We start from the raw sequence: 18485 nt of genomic DNA on the forward strand, positions 1-18485 counted from the left end.
CGCGCAGACTGAGATGGGTTCGCGGGTGGCGTTCCTGGCCCTGGTGAAGCTGTTCTGCTCCATTCTGGAGCGGAAGGGCAGGCAGAAATCTCGGAAACATCTCTTGAAGTTTTCGTCCAGGAACGCATAGAGCACTGGGTTGAGGCTGCTGTTGGTGTAGCCGAGGGCAATGCAGAGGTGCCAGCTGGCGATGACGAAGGGGTTCTTCTTGTCAATCTCCACCAGGGTTTTCACGATGATGAAGATGTGGATGGGAGTCCAGCAGATGATGAAGGCTGCCACCACCACGAGCACCATGCGGGTGATGCGGCGCAGGTTCTTGTCTTTCTCCTTGGATCCTGAGAGCAGACGCACACTCTTCAACCGCAGGATCATCAGCCCGTAACATATGGTGATGACTAGCACAGGCACCACAAAGGCAAAGATGAAGACGCAGATCTTCGTTACTGTGTCCCAGTACCAGTCTGGATCAGGGAATTTCAGCATGCACACAATGTTTCCTGAAATATGGAAAGTTGAGAGTTATAGGCTTGGCTATGAACAGCAAGTAAAAATGCATGTTGCTGCATCCTGAGTTCTTAGGCTGACTCAGCTTCAATTAATTTTGAGAAAATCCATTCATTTATGAAATGCTTTGCAAATTAAATGTTTAGAAGCAGTTTGTAAATTGGGTGTGGTTATAAATGTTTTATGAATTGGTCCTTAGTACATTTGCTTATTTCTTTAAACATGATGGAAACATAACTTAGACAGCATTTAACAGAATAATATTATATTCATTGCACACTTGGAGGACTGTATGCTCTATTCATATAGTAATAGACAAAGCATCATTATTTACTTACTGCAAAGTATGTGTGCTTTGTTTACTAACATAAAAAGTATGAACAGTGACAGTAAATCTAGGCTCTGAAGGCAGATAACCCATGAAAGCATTGACTCTTTAAATTACGCTTCACTGCTTATGAATTCCTTTGCTGTTGCATCTTAACTACAATGAGGCAAGGGAAACCAGCTTTGATAATGAAGCCTTTTCACTTCTTCAGATGGTGAGGAACTTGTTCTGTAAGAGGGGTGAGAGAGATGTTTATTGAAAGAGTGAAAAATGCAGAATTGAGTGTATGGTTTTTGGAAGTCTGTTGCTTGTTTGCTTATCCCTCTACACATCCACCAACTGCTGCTATATTACTGTGAATAAAACCAGTGGAATGCACTAGTATAGTACCGAGCAGAATTATGTTCAACATATTCAAGGCTCTGCAACCCTGTATTGGAAAAAGCAGTTAGAAAATGAATCAATTAATAATTAAATGCATTTCACGCAATTGCAATATAAAGACATTCAGGTAATTATCAGGGGAAGCAATCACCTTTATCTGTGACTTTGGTGACGGCCATGATCATAATGGGCACCCCGATGGCTGAGGACAGGATCCACACACAGACGTTGATAATCTTGGCCTTGATGGGCGTGCGGAAGTCGAGGGCTCGGACGGGGTGGCACACGGCGATATAGCGGTCCACACTCATCATTGTGAGGGTGAAGATGCTGGTGAACATGTTGTAGTAGTCGATAGCAATTACAATCTTGCAGATCAGCTCTCCAAAGGGCCAGGTGTCCATCAGGTACTTGGCACTCTGGAATGGGAGGGTACTGGTGGCCAGCGCATCTGCCAGGGCCAGATTGAAGATGTAAATGTTTGTGGCAGTCTTCATTTTGGTGTATCTGTTTAAGGAATAAAAATGCAAAAGAACAAAAAGAATACAGTGGAAACAAAATAAAAGATTTTGGACATGTTTAGAACATGTAGTCTGAGTGACATTCCCAAAACATGCATGGTCATAAATTCTCAAACAATGAAAAAGAATGTGGTTATTAATGGGTAACTTTCAAATGCTGTTTTCCTTCTTTGTCAGTGGACAAAGTGTGCTCATTACGATTACAAACTCTGTGTGTGTATCTGCATGTATGTGTAATGAACTTGGCAGCTTAATAGAATTGGTGGAGCTAGCATGAGCTGAAGCCTTACTAAATGAGTAGCATTAGCTTTTGGGGAAGATTTAGAAAACAGATGGTCTGGAGTCAAAATGTCTGATGGGAAGAGTCCAGGATGGCTAATCCCAACCCTATATCAACTAATTGTGCACTCGCACTTAGCAATAATGGTCAGTGATCCAGTTGAAGCCAATACGACAAGCTAGAGATCCAGGCTTGAACTAGTGAATTGCTGAGCACAACCTGTGCAGCAGATTTGTGGCATTGAATTTTAATTGAATTGGACTCAGATGCAGAGTTATTTAATACAGTCCTGTGAACAATGCATGGTTTACTTCATATTGGATCTAGATGCAATAGCTGTATTTCTTATCCTGTAATAGACAATGAAGCCAGTTAATGTCACCTAAAGTTTATAGGCATCAGTCTGTTTAGTGTATAAATGGCACATAATCACAGCATCAGTCAAGTGCTATTGATGAGGCAGCATTTCTTTTTGTAAAATTCTAACCATTACCCACTGTACTGTAAAGGTAAAATTGAGAGGGGGAACAACACTCATTTCTTCTGGCTCACTTCCCTTCCAAAGTGCAAGATACTGCTGATTCTTCACTTGCGTTTTCAAGGCGCATTTTGCATGAGAGAATCTGTGACTGAATGTCAGATGTTTTACAAACAGACAACAGGAAATCCATTTTAATTTTGGGAGTGTAAGGTCTTATTTTGTGAAGTATGGAAATAGGCTTTATAATGAAAAGCTTATGTAGTTAAAATGGCTCGTATTTTTCCCCCATTCAATTTCACTCACTTCCAGTATCAAGGAACCCAGCCCTGTACATGGAAATGGCCATGTGCTCCTGTGTCAGCAGTTGAGTTTGGAGCCAGCTAATTATGAGGTCTTGTGGGACTAAAGCAGTGCCTTCTGTTCTCTGCTGAAAATGTTTATAAATTGAGAGCCCTGCTGCAAGGGACACAACTTCATCAGTTCTCCTCCACACCTTAGCTCCCACTGACTTTATTTAAATGGTTTCAGATTAAAGCTAATGCAAATAAATTACCTGGCCATCGCCAATTTATAAAGTTCCTTCAGCATATTCCCTTGAGAGTTGTGTTTTACCTCTGAAATAGTGAATGCTAAGTATTAGGTACAGTTGAATTTTAAATTTAGAAAGGCAATTATTTTGTTTTTGTCTAGTGCCCTCAGATTCCGACTCGATAATTACCCTTGCTAAAACTCTTGTACGAACACACATGAAGACAACTCTAAAGCCTATGTCAGGTTTCCATATAATTACCATCTTCAGGTATAAATAGTGAGGAAGGTCAGATCTCTTCATACCTGACAACATGCTTGTAAACCAATTAAGTCACTGTGCACCAAAGGTTTTCCTTTTCTGTTACATACTATCTTATAATTTAAATATGGCATAAAGGATCCAGTATCCTTTAGATTTTTCTGCTCCAGTGTTGTTGTCAGTTCTAATAAGCCCTTGTTATATGTTCAGTTTGCATCAACCTCTCCACTGACAGTAAAAGGGAAAGTCCATACCAGAGCTACAGCTGGTCTTTCAGAGGGAGTAGCACTTGAATCTGCTTCAGGCCTGCAGTCTGATAACAGTTCTGCTCTTGGAGAAACCTCAAGGTGCCCTCTTGTTTTGTCCATGTACTGTATTTTGTTAAAGTCCTTTTTCTTATTTAATTTCGGCATTTTAACTCTGAATTCCACTGTGGAAAATGTGGAAAATCTATAGAATATAGAAATATAGTGTAGAATCTATCATTCTACTCATCAGAACTATAATCCTCAAGCAGTAGAGATGCCTGACCTAATCTCCCTAATTAGATTCAGTCCATAAATCGTGATATTCTGGGCTGAAATGTTTGTGTAGTTCACACCTTCCTACCTTCCTAAATACCTTATTATCCAGAGACCCATGTGTTTCCAGATGTGTTCTGTTTTGTTCAGTGGTAACACTACTTCTTCTCTCATTCAGGTGATCAACTCTGTGCAAACGGTCAAATCGGTCAGTCCAGATCTCCAACTGGTTGAGTTCTACAAAGCATTTTCTGCACTGCACCCCTTTCTCCCAATTTAAGCACTAGGATTACTGATTCTCTGCCCCCTAAAGAAACAAATCTTATGTCTCTGCCTTAAAATCTCAAATACTAGGAGGAGTGGCGCTGACAAACTTGCAGTTGTCCTCTTCGTCAGGTAATACAGGGTCTTGCTGGTGGTTTCTAGGCCCCAGAATTGAAACTCCAGCCTGGCAATTCATGGAAGCTTCCTCATGTCATACAGGGTCTGTACCAGGTCTTTCATTCCCTCCACTGCTTCTTCCTGTTTCGAAGCCTGATCCGAATCCTTCTGTCTGTCACGTTTTTACAATCTGGAGGTCATTCTAGCTGGTGTGTTATCTGAATTCTCTCTGATTTACAATTTACAAAACATTCTACATTTTTTTTCAATTGTTTTAAAAACAATTGTTTCGTAAGTTTCCTTTTGTTTTGAACATTAAATTAAAGGAAAGTAGTATAACTGTTTCAACTCCAGTCTGATAAAAATGTCACATTTCTTACACCCCATCAGATTTATGAAAGTTGAATTTCTCCTCCTGCACCATCTGATTTTTAAATCAAAGGCAGCCTGGTGCCCCAGTGGGGGTCATGCATATTTCTTGAATACTGTCGCTTTTCAACTCAGAATCTGTGACGCAAACTGCAGGACTTTATAAACTCATTAAAAAGCTGAGACTGTCTTTCAGTGTAGACTTAAGTGAAGGTTTTAATGTGAAATGGATTTTCTGTTTATGAATAAATGTTCTTAATGGATGATTTTACCTTCTTGATAGACATTCATATGTAGCTGATTTTTAATTTTTTTAAGCCCTTATGATCTCTGCATGCTTATTTGTTCATTTACTGTTTACAAAAAGCTGAAATAATGTGCAGTCGCACAGAAAACATCAAATCAGAAAAAACTGCAATTACTGTAAATTGACTGGAAAGAAAACAGCATATGCCACTGCCCCCGCTAGATTTATTTTATCTTTGAATGGTCAGCAATGCCTTCAGGTAGTGAATGTGCGTCAGAGAAATCATTTGTGCATAGTGGACTGGACCATCTTCATGGAAAAATGACTATAAGTAAAGAAGGGGAGCACTTACTGTATTTGTAAAAGTAATGCTTTGATTTATTCCAACAAATGTTTTTAGCCAAAAATCCCCAAGAGCAAATAACAAGCATCTTTAAGTTTTTTATTTGAAAAATGATTTGAGTTGGTAATTGAGTTTGATTTTTATTTACTGCTGTTTCTTAGCTCAACCTATTTCTCAAAGAGCTCTGCTTTCCTGAAACCGCGAGAGCCTTCTGGAATCAGTATAAGAAGTCAAGTCACTTTATCATTGTTAATGAAGAGGTAGAAGGTGATTTTGACTTAATCACTGGGAAAGGAGTGAATGATCAATATAGCCTTGGGGAAAATAAAAGTTGATTCAAGGGACCTCACAGAGCACTTGGCGTGTTCTCAGATTAACACTTTAAACAGTGAACAGCCACGAAGAAAATGGGTTGGGTGACCTTTTCGTTTTCAATCTGTGTTCCTCATTACAGATGCAAGAGCCAATTTTAATAGGACAAAATAGCACATAGATACAACTGATTTATAGTGGTTAACTAAACCATTCTTCAGGAGATCTGCTGTTCCTCGGCTTCTGTAATTTACCGAGTGGGTTCGTGTCGTCCAAGAGCACGCACAGAGTGACCTTGAGACTGGAAATGAGCTACTTTCGTTTCTCTGGATGTTAAAGGTGACTTTATACTGGTATACAGCTGATATAAACTTGTATATAAAATTGCGAGTTTCTCTCTGAGCTGAAGAATACATGAACTTCCTTACCATCAGTTTGCTGTGAATACTCTGCACTAAACCAGAGCTCTTTTTTCAGGGCATACGTTTTGTCTTTTCAGACCTGATATGTCAGTTGTGCACTAAATTGTAAACAGATATTTTATTTGGGTCATCTCTTTTTCAGTCATGAAGGTGCTGTTCAGATAAACAGTTCAAGACTACTGAAGGATAATGCTTTTGATTCACAGGCCACTCAACCACCTTTCCTGTTTGTTCTAGCACCAGGTGTCACGATCGTCATCCCTCCTCTAGAGGGCGCTCCGACTCTTTTTGCATTTTGTTTCATTAGCACGTACACCTGTCCCTGGATTCACAGTATTATTTAAACCCGGTGCTCCGGAAGCTCGGGGCTCTGCATTGGAAGACGGACGCCCTGAGCTCCGCCTAGCATCAAGTCGCCCCAAATCCGCGGCTTGAAGGCATAGGCTTCCGAACGGCGTCCTGACCAGCTGAGTCCGGGGCTGGGAGTGCCTGACCTCGTTACTCCATTTTTAATCTCCTTGTTCCATGTCCCTGTACCTGTTTTTAATTGTCTAGTCTTGGATGGATTCCCTGGTTTTGGACTTTGGACTGCGCCTCAGATTTCCTACATTGGACCGTTTTCTGGACTTGTTTGCCTGCTTTTTCCCCTTGCACCTGGATTCACTGTCGGCACCTCCCCCTGTTCGCCATCCCTTCCATTCCTCACCGTGTTTTCCACGTAGCCCTTTTCCAGTCACTTCCGGATTATACCGTCTGCACAGGGTCCTAAACTGCGCATCGTTATACCAGGATGTGACTTTTAAAATAAAATCCTACAGATGCAACACTGCTTGACAATATGTTACTAAATCTGTTAAACTGTATCGTCCATAAAATTAAGTTGTTTTTATCAGCTTTCTTTTGGTCTGAAAAATAACTAATTCAAAGGCTGTGGAAATGGTCTTAGTAACTGGGTAGTGGTGGTTTCACTAGCTTTTCTCACTCCTGCTTAGTAATCCAATTTTAAGTCTTCCCATGTGTAAGAGTCTTTCAGTGCACAACAAGGGGGAAGCTTAGTAAAATCCATGTTTAATCAAGTTGGAGAATATTCATTTCTTCAGTCAGCTCACTCTTTAGTCATCGATCTTTTCATTTCTCTTGCTTTTCAGTTGTAAGTAATGGAGGCCAGTGTGCTGTGACCTCTTTATTAAAGCACTGATACAGATTCCTTGTTTCTCGGATTCGGAGAGGAAGGTGATGTTGTGCAGGCACTTGGTACTGTACATTATGTTACTGCTGTTCTCATTTTGTTAACTTTGTAGGTGCGTAGGTGTGAAGTACAATAAGAAACAAAGAAGCATTTGTCCTTGGGCAGAATTGTTGCACAGGTGAAAAGAAAATGAAAACTGGCACAAAACCCGGTTGTTCTGTCAGTTTATTTTAATTACAGTATACACATATTCATTATGTCTTGACAATACCCAGAGTTAATGTCATGTGCAGATTTTGGCTTAGCTATGTTAAGATGATAGTCGATAGATAGACTATTGATGATAGTTGATAGATTAACATGATAGTTGTATCAGGACAACAGAAGCCCAGGCTTGCATAAAGTCTGAGTCTCAGGACCACATGCTGCCATTTATCACCAACAAACCGAAACCCTAGTCTCTAAAGTAGAAGAGACATTAAACCTTATTTGCAAAATAAAAAATTTAAGGTGTTTATCAAATACCAATTGTAATATGTGACTAAAGATCATTGATTTTTGAGTGTGGTTGTACAAACTAAGACCCACAAGAACAGTTTTAAATGGGATGGCTGCCACATTCAAAAGGATCAGACCATAGTTGTGTTTTCATGTAGACATGCTGTAGCTAAGCCACTGCAGGTGTATTCAATTGTATTGTCCTTTGCAACAGGATGAACAGAATTTCCATTGTGACTGATGATGCTAGGTTCAATTAAAGCCTGCCTATATTCATGCAATGAAAAAACACTAGTATACTGTAGTATTATCTCACTTTATTTTTATAAAACTACCGTCTACCTTCTAATCTCTTATCAATAGAATCTCTTATCTAGTAATAAACAGTGAAGGGAATATCTTAGTTTTCTGTAATATCTATTATATAGGCAGATGCGTTTGATAGAAATATTTTAGAGCAAAATCTACGCTACTACAAAATAAATATAAACTATCATACCACTATGAAATGTCTCTATAACACATTCTTCCTATAATGCAGACAAAAGTAAACATCTGAAGAAAAATAAAGTTATCTCCAGTTTGAAGTAGGTAACCATTTGTGAAATGGTTCATTCAAAAAAGTGTTTTCAATGGGATAAATCATTAGGAGCAAAACTACTAGAACCGTTGGGTACTATTGTCATGGACTGTTAAGCATTACATTCTAATTCATTATTCTCAGTGAAAAGGAGACATAAAGTGTCTTCAAAGCTGTAATCGAAAAGCTTACAAGATAAAACCATTATACATCTGTTATTTTTTTTAATTCTTATCTATAACACAATTTGCTATGCCATAGTCATGCTACCATGCGTTACCGTAGCAATGCCACCTTGAGGCCTGCTCTCATCAGATCTCAGATGTCAAGATGCAAGGTGTCTAAGGAAAATCATTGGTGTTGGCGAACACGCATGAGGTACTTCTCCCTCTGAAAGGTCATTTAAAAAGCCTTAGCCCTTGTCCTAGTGAGGTGACTGGGAATATATGGCTGTAGGAGCCACTGCCCTTTGGATGAGGTGTTAAACTAAGGTTGTGACCTGGTCATTAAAGATCCCAGGGCACTATTCAGAAAAGAAGGGATGATAACTTTGGGGTCCTGACTTCATTTCACCATGTGTGAGAATAAAATAATTTCTCTCCTCTCTTCCTGATATGTAGTGGGATTGCTGGTGCAAAATGGCCGCCATACAGTATTTCACCTACAGGTTACTGCAGCACTTCAGTTTTGGATGTAAAGCACTTTGGGCTGCTTTAAGTTGAAAAAAGATACAAGGAATCATTATCCTGATTTGTAGATACAATGAATCATTATTATGACAATATTATACATAGAAAATCAAATAAATAGAGTAACATTCACAACAAAAGTACTGATCAATTCAATTCAGAATTAAAACAGAGGGAAAAGTATGGAAACTGATCAGCAGGAGGCAGGGTGGCAATCTTTTGCTGAGCTAAAAGCATGATTTTAGAAGAAAAATCATGCAGACTCATTAATATTTAAAACACAACTGATTCAGTCAGTCCCACTGCTGTATGTTTTTTTATGCAAACCTCTAAGCTCTTAGAAGAAAAGGAAGCATTTTAAAGATTCTGTTCCCAGAAGGAGCTGTTAGAAAAAGACCTTGGTTTTTTTGTTCATCACATCTTTAAAGAACAGTTTTTGCAGTTCTTCCTGAAATGACCAACACCAATGGAGAGTCCTGTTTCTACCCTTCACAACACCTGTTTGTTCTTCTGGTAGCCTTTTTTCTTTTGCCTGACGAATCACAGCATTTAATGAAGCATTTACCATGTGATTGCAGTAGCAGTGTGCTGTCCACGTAGACATGCATGCTGCCTCATTTCTCATTTTACTTTTAACCATATCAAAAAACAGTCCAAAGTTAATAGTTTTTACCCAGTTGTTAATTTAGCTCAGCTACAAATTACACAACAGCTCTGATGAGGATCAAATCATGATCTCTGCGCTGCAAAACCTACTGTATTTTGAAAAAGGAGATAAGAACGCAAAGTTTGTAAATAAGGCTGTTCAGTTTATATAGCTTGTTTGGTATGTATTATTCTTCTTTTTACAGTTCACAATGTCGTCTTATCTAACTAAGGTTCAGCAGTGAATTACAGTATTCCTGAAGCTCTCTATCGCTCTTCTGTATAATGGAACAGTAATATCCAGTTCATGACGCAGTAAATTGCTCCTCTCTCACTTGAAAACTTCAGTTAGGTAATTGATTTTAGGACAGATGAAGTTGCTTTTCCATCTCCTCTCAATAACTTTACCTGTACAGCCTCACTGAAAATTTCTCTCCAATATTTCAGTGGCACAATATTGATAAGTTGGTTGAAAATGCAGTCATTGCTGAGTGCTTGAGGTGCATTGATTTAATGTAGCTATTTTGTATATTATTACTTTTTATTTAAAGTTGTGATGCAAATGTTTTACTACTGTGATATATTTCTGAGGAATAAAATCATAACATCATAACTTGAAATGTATCTTTTATTATTCCTTGTTGTTGCTCACATTATATTTAATGAATCTGTCTGTTTATAGGCCAGAGATTCTTCAAAGATTACCTTAGTATATTCAGAGGGCACATTTACTGTTACACTAATTGGTATGGCTTGCTTCATAGCATTTGTGTGAAGTTTCCCTCTGTGACCAAACGCATTCTTATGTTTATGTGAATATCTTACACACAGTTTCTTCATAATGGCGCAGACTGGGGGTTGTCATTTTTGCTCTTTAGAGCTCCTTAAGGATAGTCAAAATTGTTATGAATGAGAATTGAAGATCAGCGGGCTTAAACACTTATCTGCATTTTAGCTCCTAAGAGTGATGATGCAAATGTTGCAAGTTGATAAGAATCCATTACCAAACTATCCGAATAAAACCTATAATTCCAGAGAGGCAGATAGAAATCCAGCAAACTGTGGTATTATTTCAAAGCACAGGCTCTGGTCTTTAAAAGGTAGAATTTGACTACAAAATCAAAATTGCAGTCTGATAACAGAACCTGCCTGAAATACAAAACTATCCTCCTGAAGCTAGAAACCATACTATTACAATTATTCTCCCACAGGATTCTCAACATGTATTTTAGATTTTGAAGGCTTTGGAAACATTCTGTAGTAAAGTACACCAAAGCCTCACATTACAATATGTGAAGTGCAACAGCTGGCTGAACTGAAGATTTCTATTATTTGCAGAAACTGGAGATTAAGATGTACCACTACAGGCAGCTGCTGAGTTGGGCAATATACTGTAGATGAAATCTAATAAGATTTTCATTGATTGTCGGTTTTATGTTTTAGCTTGTCTATGGGATGAATAATCTCCATTTAGCCTATTCTACCTAAAGAAATGATATGTGTCTGTAAGTGATACAGTTTTCGATTTTTTGGTGTACCATCCTTATTGAAAATACAATTTGCCATACAGTTTGTTGTCGGCCTTGGTTTAGTACAGGACTGTATCTTTATTGTGTATATAGATATATATGATCAATATCCCTCCACCCATTTTCTAACTGCTTCTTCCAATTTTCGCAGACCTTGGGTTCAATTCCGAATCTCTGATGTTCTCCCAGTGTTTGCGAAGGCTTTCTCCAGGTGCTCCGGTTTCTTCCCACAGTCCAGAAACATACAGGCAGGCTTCTGGGAAAATCGGCCCTGGTGTGAGTGTGTGTGCTTGTCTGTGTGTTCCCTCCAATGGACTGGCATCCAGTCTAGGGTGTACCCAGCCTTGGGCCCACTGCTTGCTGGCACAGACTCCAGCTCCCCTGCAAGTCTGAATTGGAGGAAGCAGAAAATGAGTGGATATATGATCAAGATTTTTTTAATTATCTTTATGCTGCCGAATTATAATTCAATTGTAAAGAATGGTCTTCAAATTCACTTTTTGGGTTTGGTTGCTATAATATATGTGCAAATCAGAATGTCTTCAAAGAACGTTTAAGAATGTTTGTGTTCTCAGTCATAATACATTATATTATGAGGGTTACATTAGAAGACCCTTTCAGGAGACACAGTGCAAACGCAAACTGTGCCCTGGAGAAAACAGGAGATAGATGGTTACTGCTTAGTATCCATTCTTAGATTTCTCTGTTATTTCACACGGCTTGTTGCCAAAACAGCTCTAGGCAGGTTGATGCTTTAACTAGCAGATGTGGAGTAGAGTAAAAGGAAATTACAGTGACCGAGCTGTTATAGGAAATGATACAGGGTGTATTCTGTGTAAGCTCCTTTTTAAGAAAGATCTCAAATATGTGACTTCAGTGCTTAATGCTTTTCGAGTGCAAGCATGCACCCATAAATTGATTCGATTTCCACGCCTTGTCACTCATTAGTTTTTATCGTATCTCTTTCGGCAAAGCCTAGAATCAATATAGCCATATTAATCCTGCAACTCTTGTATGTTTTCACTGCTGTGTATAGTGGATTAACTATTACTGTAGCTAATTGAGGCAATATTCATTAACAGAGCAGTTCTAATACATCTGATTAACACCCTCTCTAGAATTTACTGTGACTAGTTTAATGCCTTATGATATAAACAAGTGGTTGCTGTCACTGCTATGTTGCATGCTTCTTGCTGATGACAAAATCTACAGGCTTCAAATGCTGCCTTCTTTTCACTAAGTCCAATATCTTAAATGTACAGCGTTCATAACTAGTAACTACATAGTCTTAATAATGAAATTGGCCTTTCCAGCAGGTTAAAGTAATTCTTCAGAGCAGTAAAATGCACATGGGGTCAACCATAGTCACCATGGCTGGAATTGTTGGTCATGAAGTTTAGTGTGAGGCTTTATTGAATACCTTCCAAGAAAAAAACTGATTAGCCACTAGGGGCACTACTAGTAATTTGACATAAAGCTGTCAGGGATGATCAATGTTTTCAAGATGGAAAGCTCAAAGTCAGATTTTTCACATCACTAAAATATTTTCATGATCTAATGGTAATATTCTAAAACAGTTATTGGACGTGTGTTTTGTAATTTGACACTATAACAACAAAAAAATTAAGAACATTATGTTGAACTCCTTCCCTCATCAGTCCCAGACACCTTTGCAGATAGTTTTAGATTTTATTGTGTCTCTCCAAACGATTTGAGTTTTATAGCAGTAGTGCACCTCACCTTTTTGTGGAAAATTAGAATATTTTATTCTTATTCAAGTAAGAACAAGCTTAATTACATATAGCACCGTCTGAAAACAAAACAAAACAATACAATAATAAAAATAAAAGCATGTCAAACAACAAATACAAGCCCAAGGTGTAAATGGTGTAAATACTATATTATAGTAAAACACATAAAAGACATTTCATCACTCATTTAGTTTGGGAATTATAAAGCCTAACTACATTTATCATACAGTAAATGCAAGATGCTTGGTTTTATTTGGCACAGTGCATTAATAGCTTCAACTATAACTGTGTTGCAGTGGCAGTCATTACCATTGTCCCTGCATTTTTACGGCTGAGCCATTTTTACTCCCTAAAACACATCTACTGCTTTTAAGTTTTGAAAAAGGGCTATTTGAAAGACTTGCATCAAATGGGGCAGGTCATGTTGCATTACTATATTTATAGGATTGCTGTACTGTGCCACTAATTTGAAAAGAAGGGAGAATTAACAAATTGTATTTTTCAGGGAGATCATTTCATGAAAGATGTTTTTTAAGAATTTACGGGCCAGGTGTTGTAATTACGTTGGTGATTAATATCTGCAAAGGTAAAAAGGTGATTGTATTCCAGCACCCACAGGTCCAACTCCTGCCAGATTAATGCCACACTACTGCTAGAATAAGCAGAGCACGTGAAACCAGGAGTGCGTAGCATGAGATATGACAAGGTGACAGGGAAATGCTTGCAGTACTTTAGGAAGGACGAAGGAAGGGTTTGACGAAAGCATGTTGCACCGGTATCCCCTGCAGAAAGACCATGTAGTCTCACAGATGAATAAAACAAAGAGCTTGAATTGTGTACAGTAATTCCAACCACCTTTAGCTACCCAATCCCAACATTTTAGAATTCCTGTCAGAGTGAAAAGGGTGAGTGTGGCCATTGTGCTCTTTGGTACAGGAGATGAAAAAAGGCTTCAAATATCAGATCAATGACCGCCTCCTCCTCACTGGTGCACCTCTAGGTGACAACTATTACACTTGATCCTTCACAGGTCAGAGTGCCTGTTTTCCCATCAGTTTTTCCTGATCCCAGAGTGCCCGAATAAAGCAGCTGAGAAGCCTGATCAGCTGAATGGGAGATGATAATGGCTCCATAAGGAACTTATCAATTATTTCAGGACAGGTCCATCCATGCCAATCAGACTTTTCAGGCTTTCAGAATTAATCTAAATTCTGATCCATCACACTAAATGGCCAAAATCTGCAACAGATTTGCATTCACAGTGTTGTCATTTTAGTCCTCCATACATAAGCTGACACAGCTTTCAGATGTGAAGTTGCCTTCTTTATGAACAGGGTTTTTCTCCAGGGCTCTACGAATATGCTCAGTACGAGCCCCAAGTGTTATAGACAGTTAGGACGGGTGGATTGTGGTTTTGGAGACAAGAAGACTGAACAAGCTTATTTGTTCAACTCTGTGTTTGTCATATTCCTTTGAAAACGCTTCACATAATAATACTCTGAATTTCTAAGAAGTGAATCTGAGTTCAGCATTTGACAGCACAAAATAAAATATTGTGCACACACAACAGATTTGCTCCTTGTGACGGTTTTAATGAACATAATCCACCACGTTAGAACTGTCAAAAATGAGTTGATGTGTAAGCTAAAACGTAGCTGGTGGTCGTGAATATATTAAGCGTCAATTTTTTAACTGTGGAGTCTAAACTGACATCTAGTGGCCAATGGAATGAACTACTTGTAATATGTAGACCGTATTTACTGAAGTGTGTGATTTTACTTTAGTTACATCACTGTTTTAATGTTTAAACAAAATCAAGTTTGATCACTTTTTAGTACTACATTGAAAAGGCTACGGCAAAATTTTCCACGAAGATGTTTTCTGTGGCAGCTAATTTCATATTTGAAGGAAGATTAATTTTGTTACGCAAGATGGAAAAAGTGCTACGCCCGTCCATGTTTTTCTACCCTGTTAGCATGGTTCAGTCATGCTTTTTTATGTGTGAAGACATTTTACTGATCACTTTTATCATCACACCTGTTACAAATTTCTTCTTTTTTTTAGCTTTTGAAAGTACACAATGTTCACATTATTTTGGAAATATACATATATTTTGAAAAACGAATATTTAGAAAATATAGTTGACCATCTTTGCCCCTCTTTATAATTTACATAGATGTAACTTTGAACATCGACGTAGTCCTTAGTATCAGTGTAATATTGCATTAGTGCTGAAATAGATCATTATTGTCCCAAAGTCCAGAAATCGCTGCAGTAGCTAACCTCGCGCTTTTCATTGCAAATCTTACAAATCACGGAAGAAACTTGGCGCTGAAAATTCTCCTAAATAAAACAGCACAAAGCAGCTGAGTACCATAGAAGGTTTTGCCCCCTTGATTCTCGGATAGAATATGAAATCCCCATTTGCGCATTCGAAAAGTTTGGCATTAAAATATAACTCGCACGTTGCCATCACTGCTTTAACCAGAAATGCCATTCGAAACATCTTTTATTAAAACACAGTAAAGATAAAGCTGGGATAGCAGACAAAGGGTACGCTTTGAACGCCTCCACCACCGTCGCCCACTCCCACGCGTGTCCTAATTGTTCTGCGCTGCTTAGAAATTCGAAATCCCGATGACGCCAGATACACGCAACTAAAAAGTAAAGACCTAAATGCTACTTCTCATTTTAATGAAACGCAACAGCTCTGAAGTACTGTACTACGGAGAAAGATGTCGATCCCTGAAGTGTTCCAGTTAAATCGAAAACGTATATGTGGTTCATCGTCTGTACTGTACATTTCATGGCACGGTTCGAAATATGGTTTCAAAGTCGGCGTTAATGGGGTTACTTAACATGCAGAGCATTGCTTAACGAGACAAGTGTATATGCAACCTTTTCAGTCTGTCAGTCATTTTGGGTTTTAATTGCTTAACTGCCTTGTCAACAAGTCCACTTTACAACCAGGCAGATACTGTATAATCTCACCAGCCTGCAGGTACTTACAGTGGGTTTGCGAACATTTTCACTATCAGCATCACTATCCACCGACCTTTAGCGTTCATTTTAATATAGCTCCGCTTCGCTGAAGCAACTAACCAAGCCTTTGTTGGACTGAAGCATCACCTTCGTGTATCAGGAATGTTAATCGCAGAATAAAGCAATTAATGCGCAGTGTTACGTTAGAAAGAGCCGCAATTTGCATTGCATACAGTATGCTGCCCTAGTCAATGAGCACAGCGGCACAAGCTCGTGTCTCTGTAGGTGAATGCTAAGGTGACATTAAAAGTCGTTGATCACGGCGATCCAACGACATTATATACATATTACCGAGCTATCCTTTGCTCAGTAGGAAATAACAGTACAACATTTTAGTAAAATTGCCATACACGGAATCAAATTCCACAAATCTGGGGAAAGATTGTCTACTCTCAAAAAAGGGAAAGATGAAGCATATTACTGACACTTAATGAAAGTTATCTAGAACAGGTGCAAAATATAGTTTCTGTACTGAATTTTACATACCTGTATGTACTGATGTACATCAGTGTAATTCAGTACAGAAATGACACCATCATTTACTATAATTCAGTACTGAATTATACTCTTGTACTGATGATCTGAATTATAAGTACCATTACTTATAATCCAGCTCGCCATCGCTGTTTAATCATCTGTATTGACATTGTTATACATAATCACAGGAATTGTGATTAGATTTCTTCGAAAAAGTAGTCAAATACGACTAGTCCTGTATCTTTTGGCTGATTTTGTCTCTGTAATTTAATTGAAGTAGTCGGGTCGAGCAGATAAAGGTGTGTATTTGTGTGGATTTATTAATGAGATCATACTTAACCTAAAAATATGTTTTTGCGGTTTATCCGAAGATACCAATCACAGGTAATTCGCATGCCTGTTCCTACAACAACCGCTGCGAGAGGAGCGGGAATGAATTTTGTACATTTTGATATACTGTACTGTATATCTGATGAAAACGTGGGAGAGAATTAGCTACTCCATTCATCATACCTTTAAATGTTCTCGGTACGAAATCTTTTATTAACCGTGATTTCTGAAAGTTTATGTGGGGGGGGGAAGGGGGTGTCAAAATATGAAAATATTTTTTAAACAAAGCTAAAATCAGAAAATAGGAAACAGTTGTGTAAAAGGCGTGGAGCAGAGGTTAGGACTCTCGAATGTTGTAGGTTCAAGTCCCGGGTGGGGCTTCGTCGTACCCTTGTTGTTGAACCTTTGACCGAGGTACTTGCTTCAGTGAAATACCCAGCTGTGTAAATGGGTACTAATCTAAGTCGCTTTGAAGACAAACCAGAAAAGAATAATGGTCTTGTGTCTTACCTTACCACCCCGTACATAACCAGGATGTTTCCGAGCAGCCCAACCACACAGACCACGGAGTAGATGGCTGTGATGGATATAGCGATGATGATGCTTGTGGCACTCTTCACGGTGCTCAGCTCGGTGTAGTTCAGGCTCCCGTTAGGCATGAACCCGCTCGGCTCTTCCTGCAAGGTGCCGTTGGCGGGGAACACGGCGTACAGGTCGGCGAAATCAGCCCCAGGTACGGTGGACAGCTCCATCGCTCTCGCTGGCCCGCTGTTTCTCGTGTACGGAGCTCAACAGCGCGGGGAAACTTCGTGCCGCTTCTTCTCTACGGCGGTGTCTCACACCGAACTAAACGACGGCCAGGAGCAACAAACTTGTCTTGTGCTTCTGCAAGGACCTACAGTGCATGAGGAGGGAAGGGGGGAGGGAGGGGGGTCTCAGGTATCATTTAGCATTCATTATGAAGGAATAATGTCCAAGTTATTTCACAGGCGTCAGACGGATGTCCACAAAACAATGTTGCCGGCTGTAAAAAGCACCCAGGGTGTCGAGGCGGCGGCGGTGCCGTTTTTACAGATCACAGCGCTGTGGCCGTGAGAGATTAACCTGCTCTTCCCCTCGGCGAGAGCAAATTGAAAAGCAAGGCTCTGCTGTTAGCAGCTCGGGCTCTCCTAGACAGGTCTGTTGTTTGAGCTCGCCGTCCGCTTGTGATTTCTTATAAAATCTGACAGCTCCACCGACGTCAAAGCCGCGTAGTTGGCTGAAAATCAAAAATCTGAATGTCAATCACGCGCTACAAAAAAGTAATTACTGTATTTCCACTGCCTTGTACTCCCAAAGACATTTTCCCAGCCTGCCTCAATGGTAAATGATACGAATTCGACTTATACTGGTTTACGACTAGGTCACTTTTGTTTAGTTTTTTTTTTACTAATTCTTACGCTTTAATTGGTATGAACTGCTCATTTATAACCAAATTCATTAGCCCAAGTAGGGATAATTTAAAAAATCAATACTATTAATTATATGTCGAGGGTTTTGTTAGAGGGACAGTAATTACATCTAAGCTCAAGAAGACCTGTTTACAACTTTACAACCTATCATTCATTGCTTGCAGTGTAACTTTCTCTGAACTAAGCGACAACAAAAGGATGCACTTATTTATTACCACATCCGAGAAACACCATGCGCCCAAACACAAATGTAAAAATCCTTATGCTCCTGTGTCCCAGCCAGCCCCCTCCTCCCAGCTGTGGAGGTAGAGACGTTTCATCAGGCGAAGAACCAGCTGCCTCTGAAACTCATTTAAGACACATTATGTTATCGTTTTGAATTGGAAAAGAGGTCTACGACCTCTGTGCATTCGTTATT

At 39.2% G+C, this 18485-nt stretch overlaps 1 protein-coding gene and 1 long non-coding RNA gene across 2 annotated transcripts in view; one reads left to right on the forward strand and one right to left on the reverse strand.

Moving 5' to 3' along the window:
* Positions 1–1804, forward strand: part of LOC148649754 (uncharacterized) — a 17005-nt gene extending 15201 nt beyond the window's left edge. Inside the window, exon 2 of the long non-coding RNA XR_015925922.1 lies at positions 226–1804. This is a non-coding gene — a long non-coding RNA (uncharacterized LOC148649754). The remainder of the gene's footprint in view (positions 1–225) is intronic.
* Positions 1–18091, reverse strand: part of oprd1b (opioid receptor, delta 1b) — a 23743-nt gene extending 5652 nt beyond the window's left edge. The window contains 3 exon segments of the mRNA XM_088602843.1: positions 1–500; positions 1371–1726; positions 17127–18091. Coding sequence (XP_088458969.1) covers positions 1–500; positions 1371–1726; positions 17127–17368 — 1098 coding nt within the window. The 5' untranslated portion in view covers positions 17369–18091.
* Positions 18092–18485: the final 394 nt, after the last annotated feature.

The sequence above is a fragment of the Lepisosteus platostomus genome, chromosome 13 (assembly GCF_059453375.1).
Source record: "Lepisosteus platostomus isolate fLepPlt1 chromosome 13, fLepPlt1.hap1, whole genome shotgun sequence".
Taxonomy (NCBI): domain Eukaryota; kingdom Metazoa; phylum Chordata; class Actinopteri; order Semionotiformes; family Lepisosteidae; genus Lepisosteus; species Lepisosteus platostomus.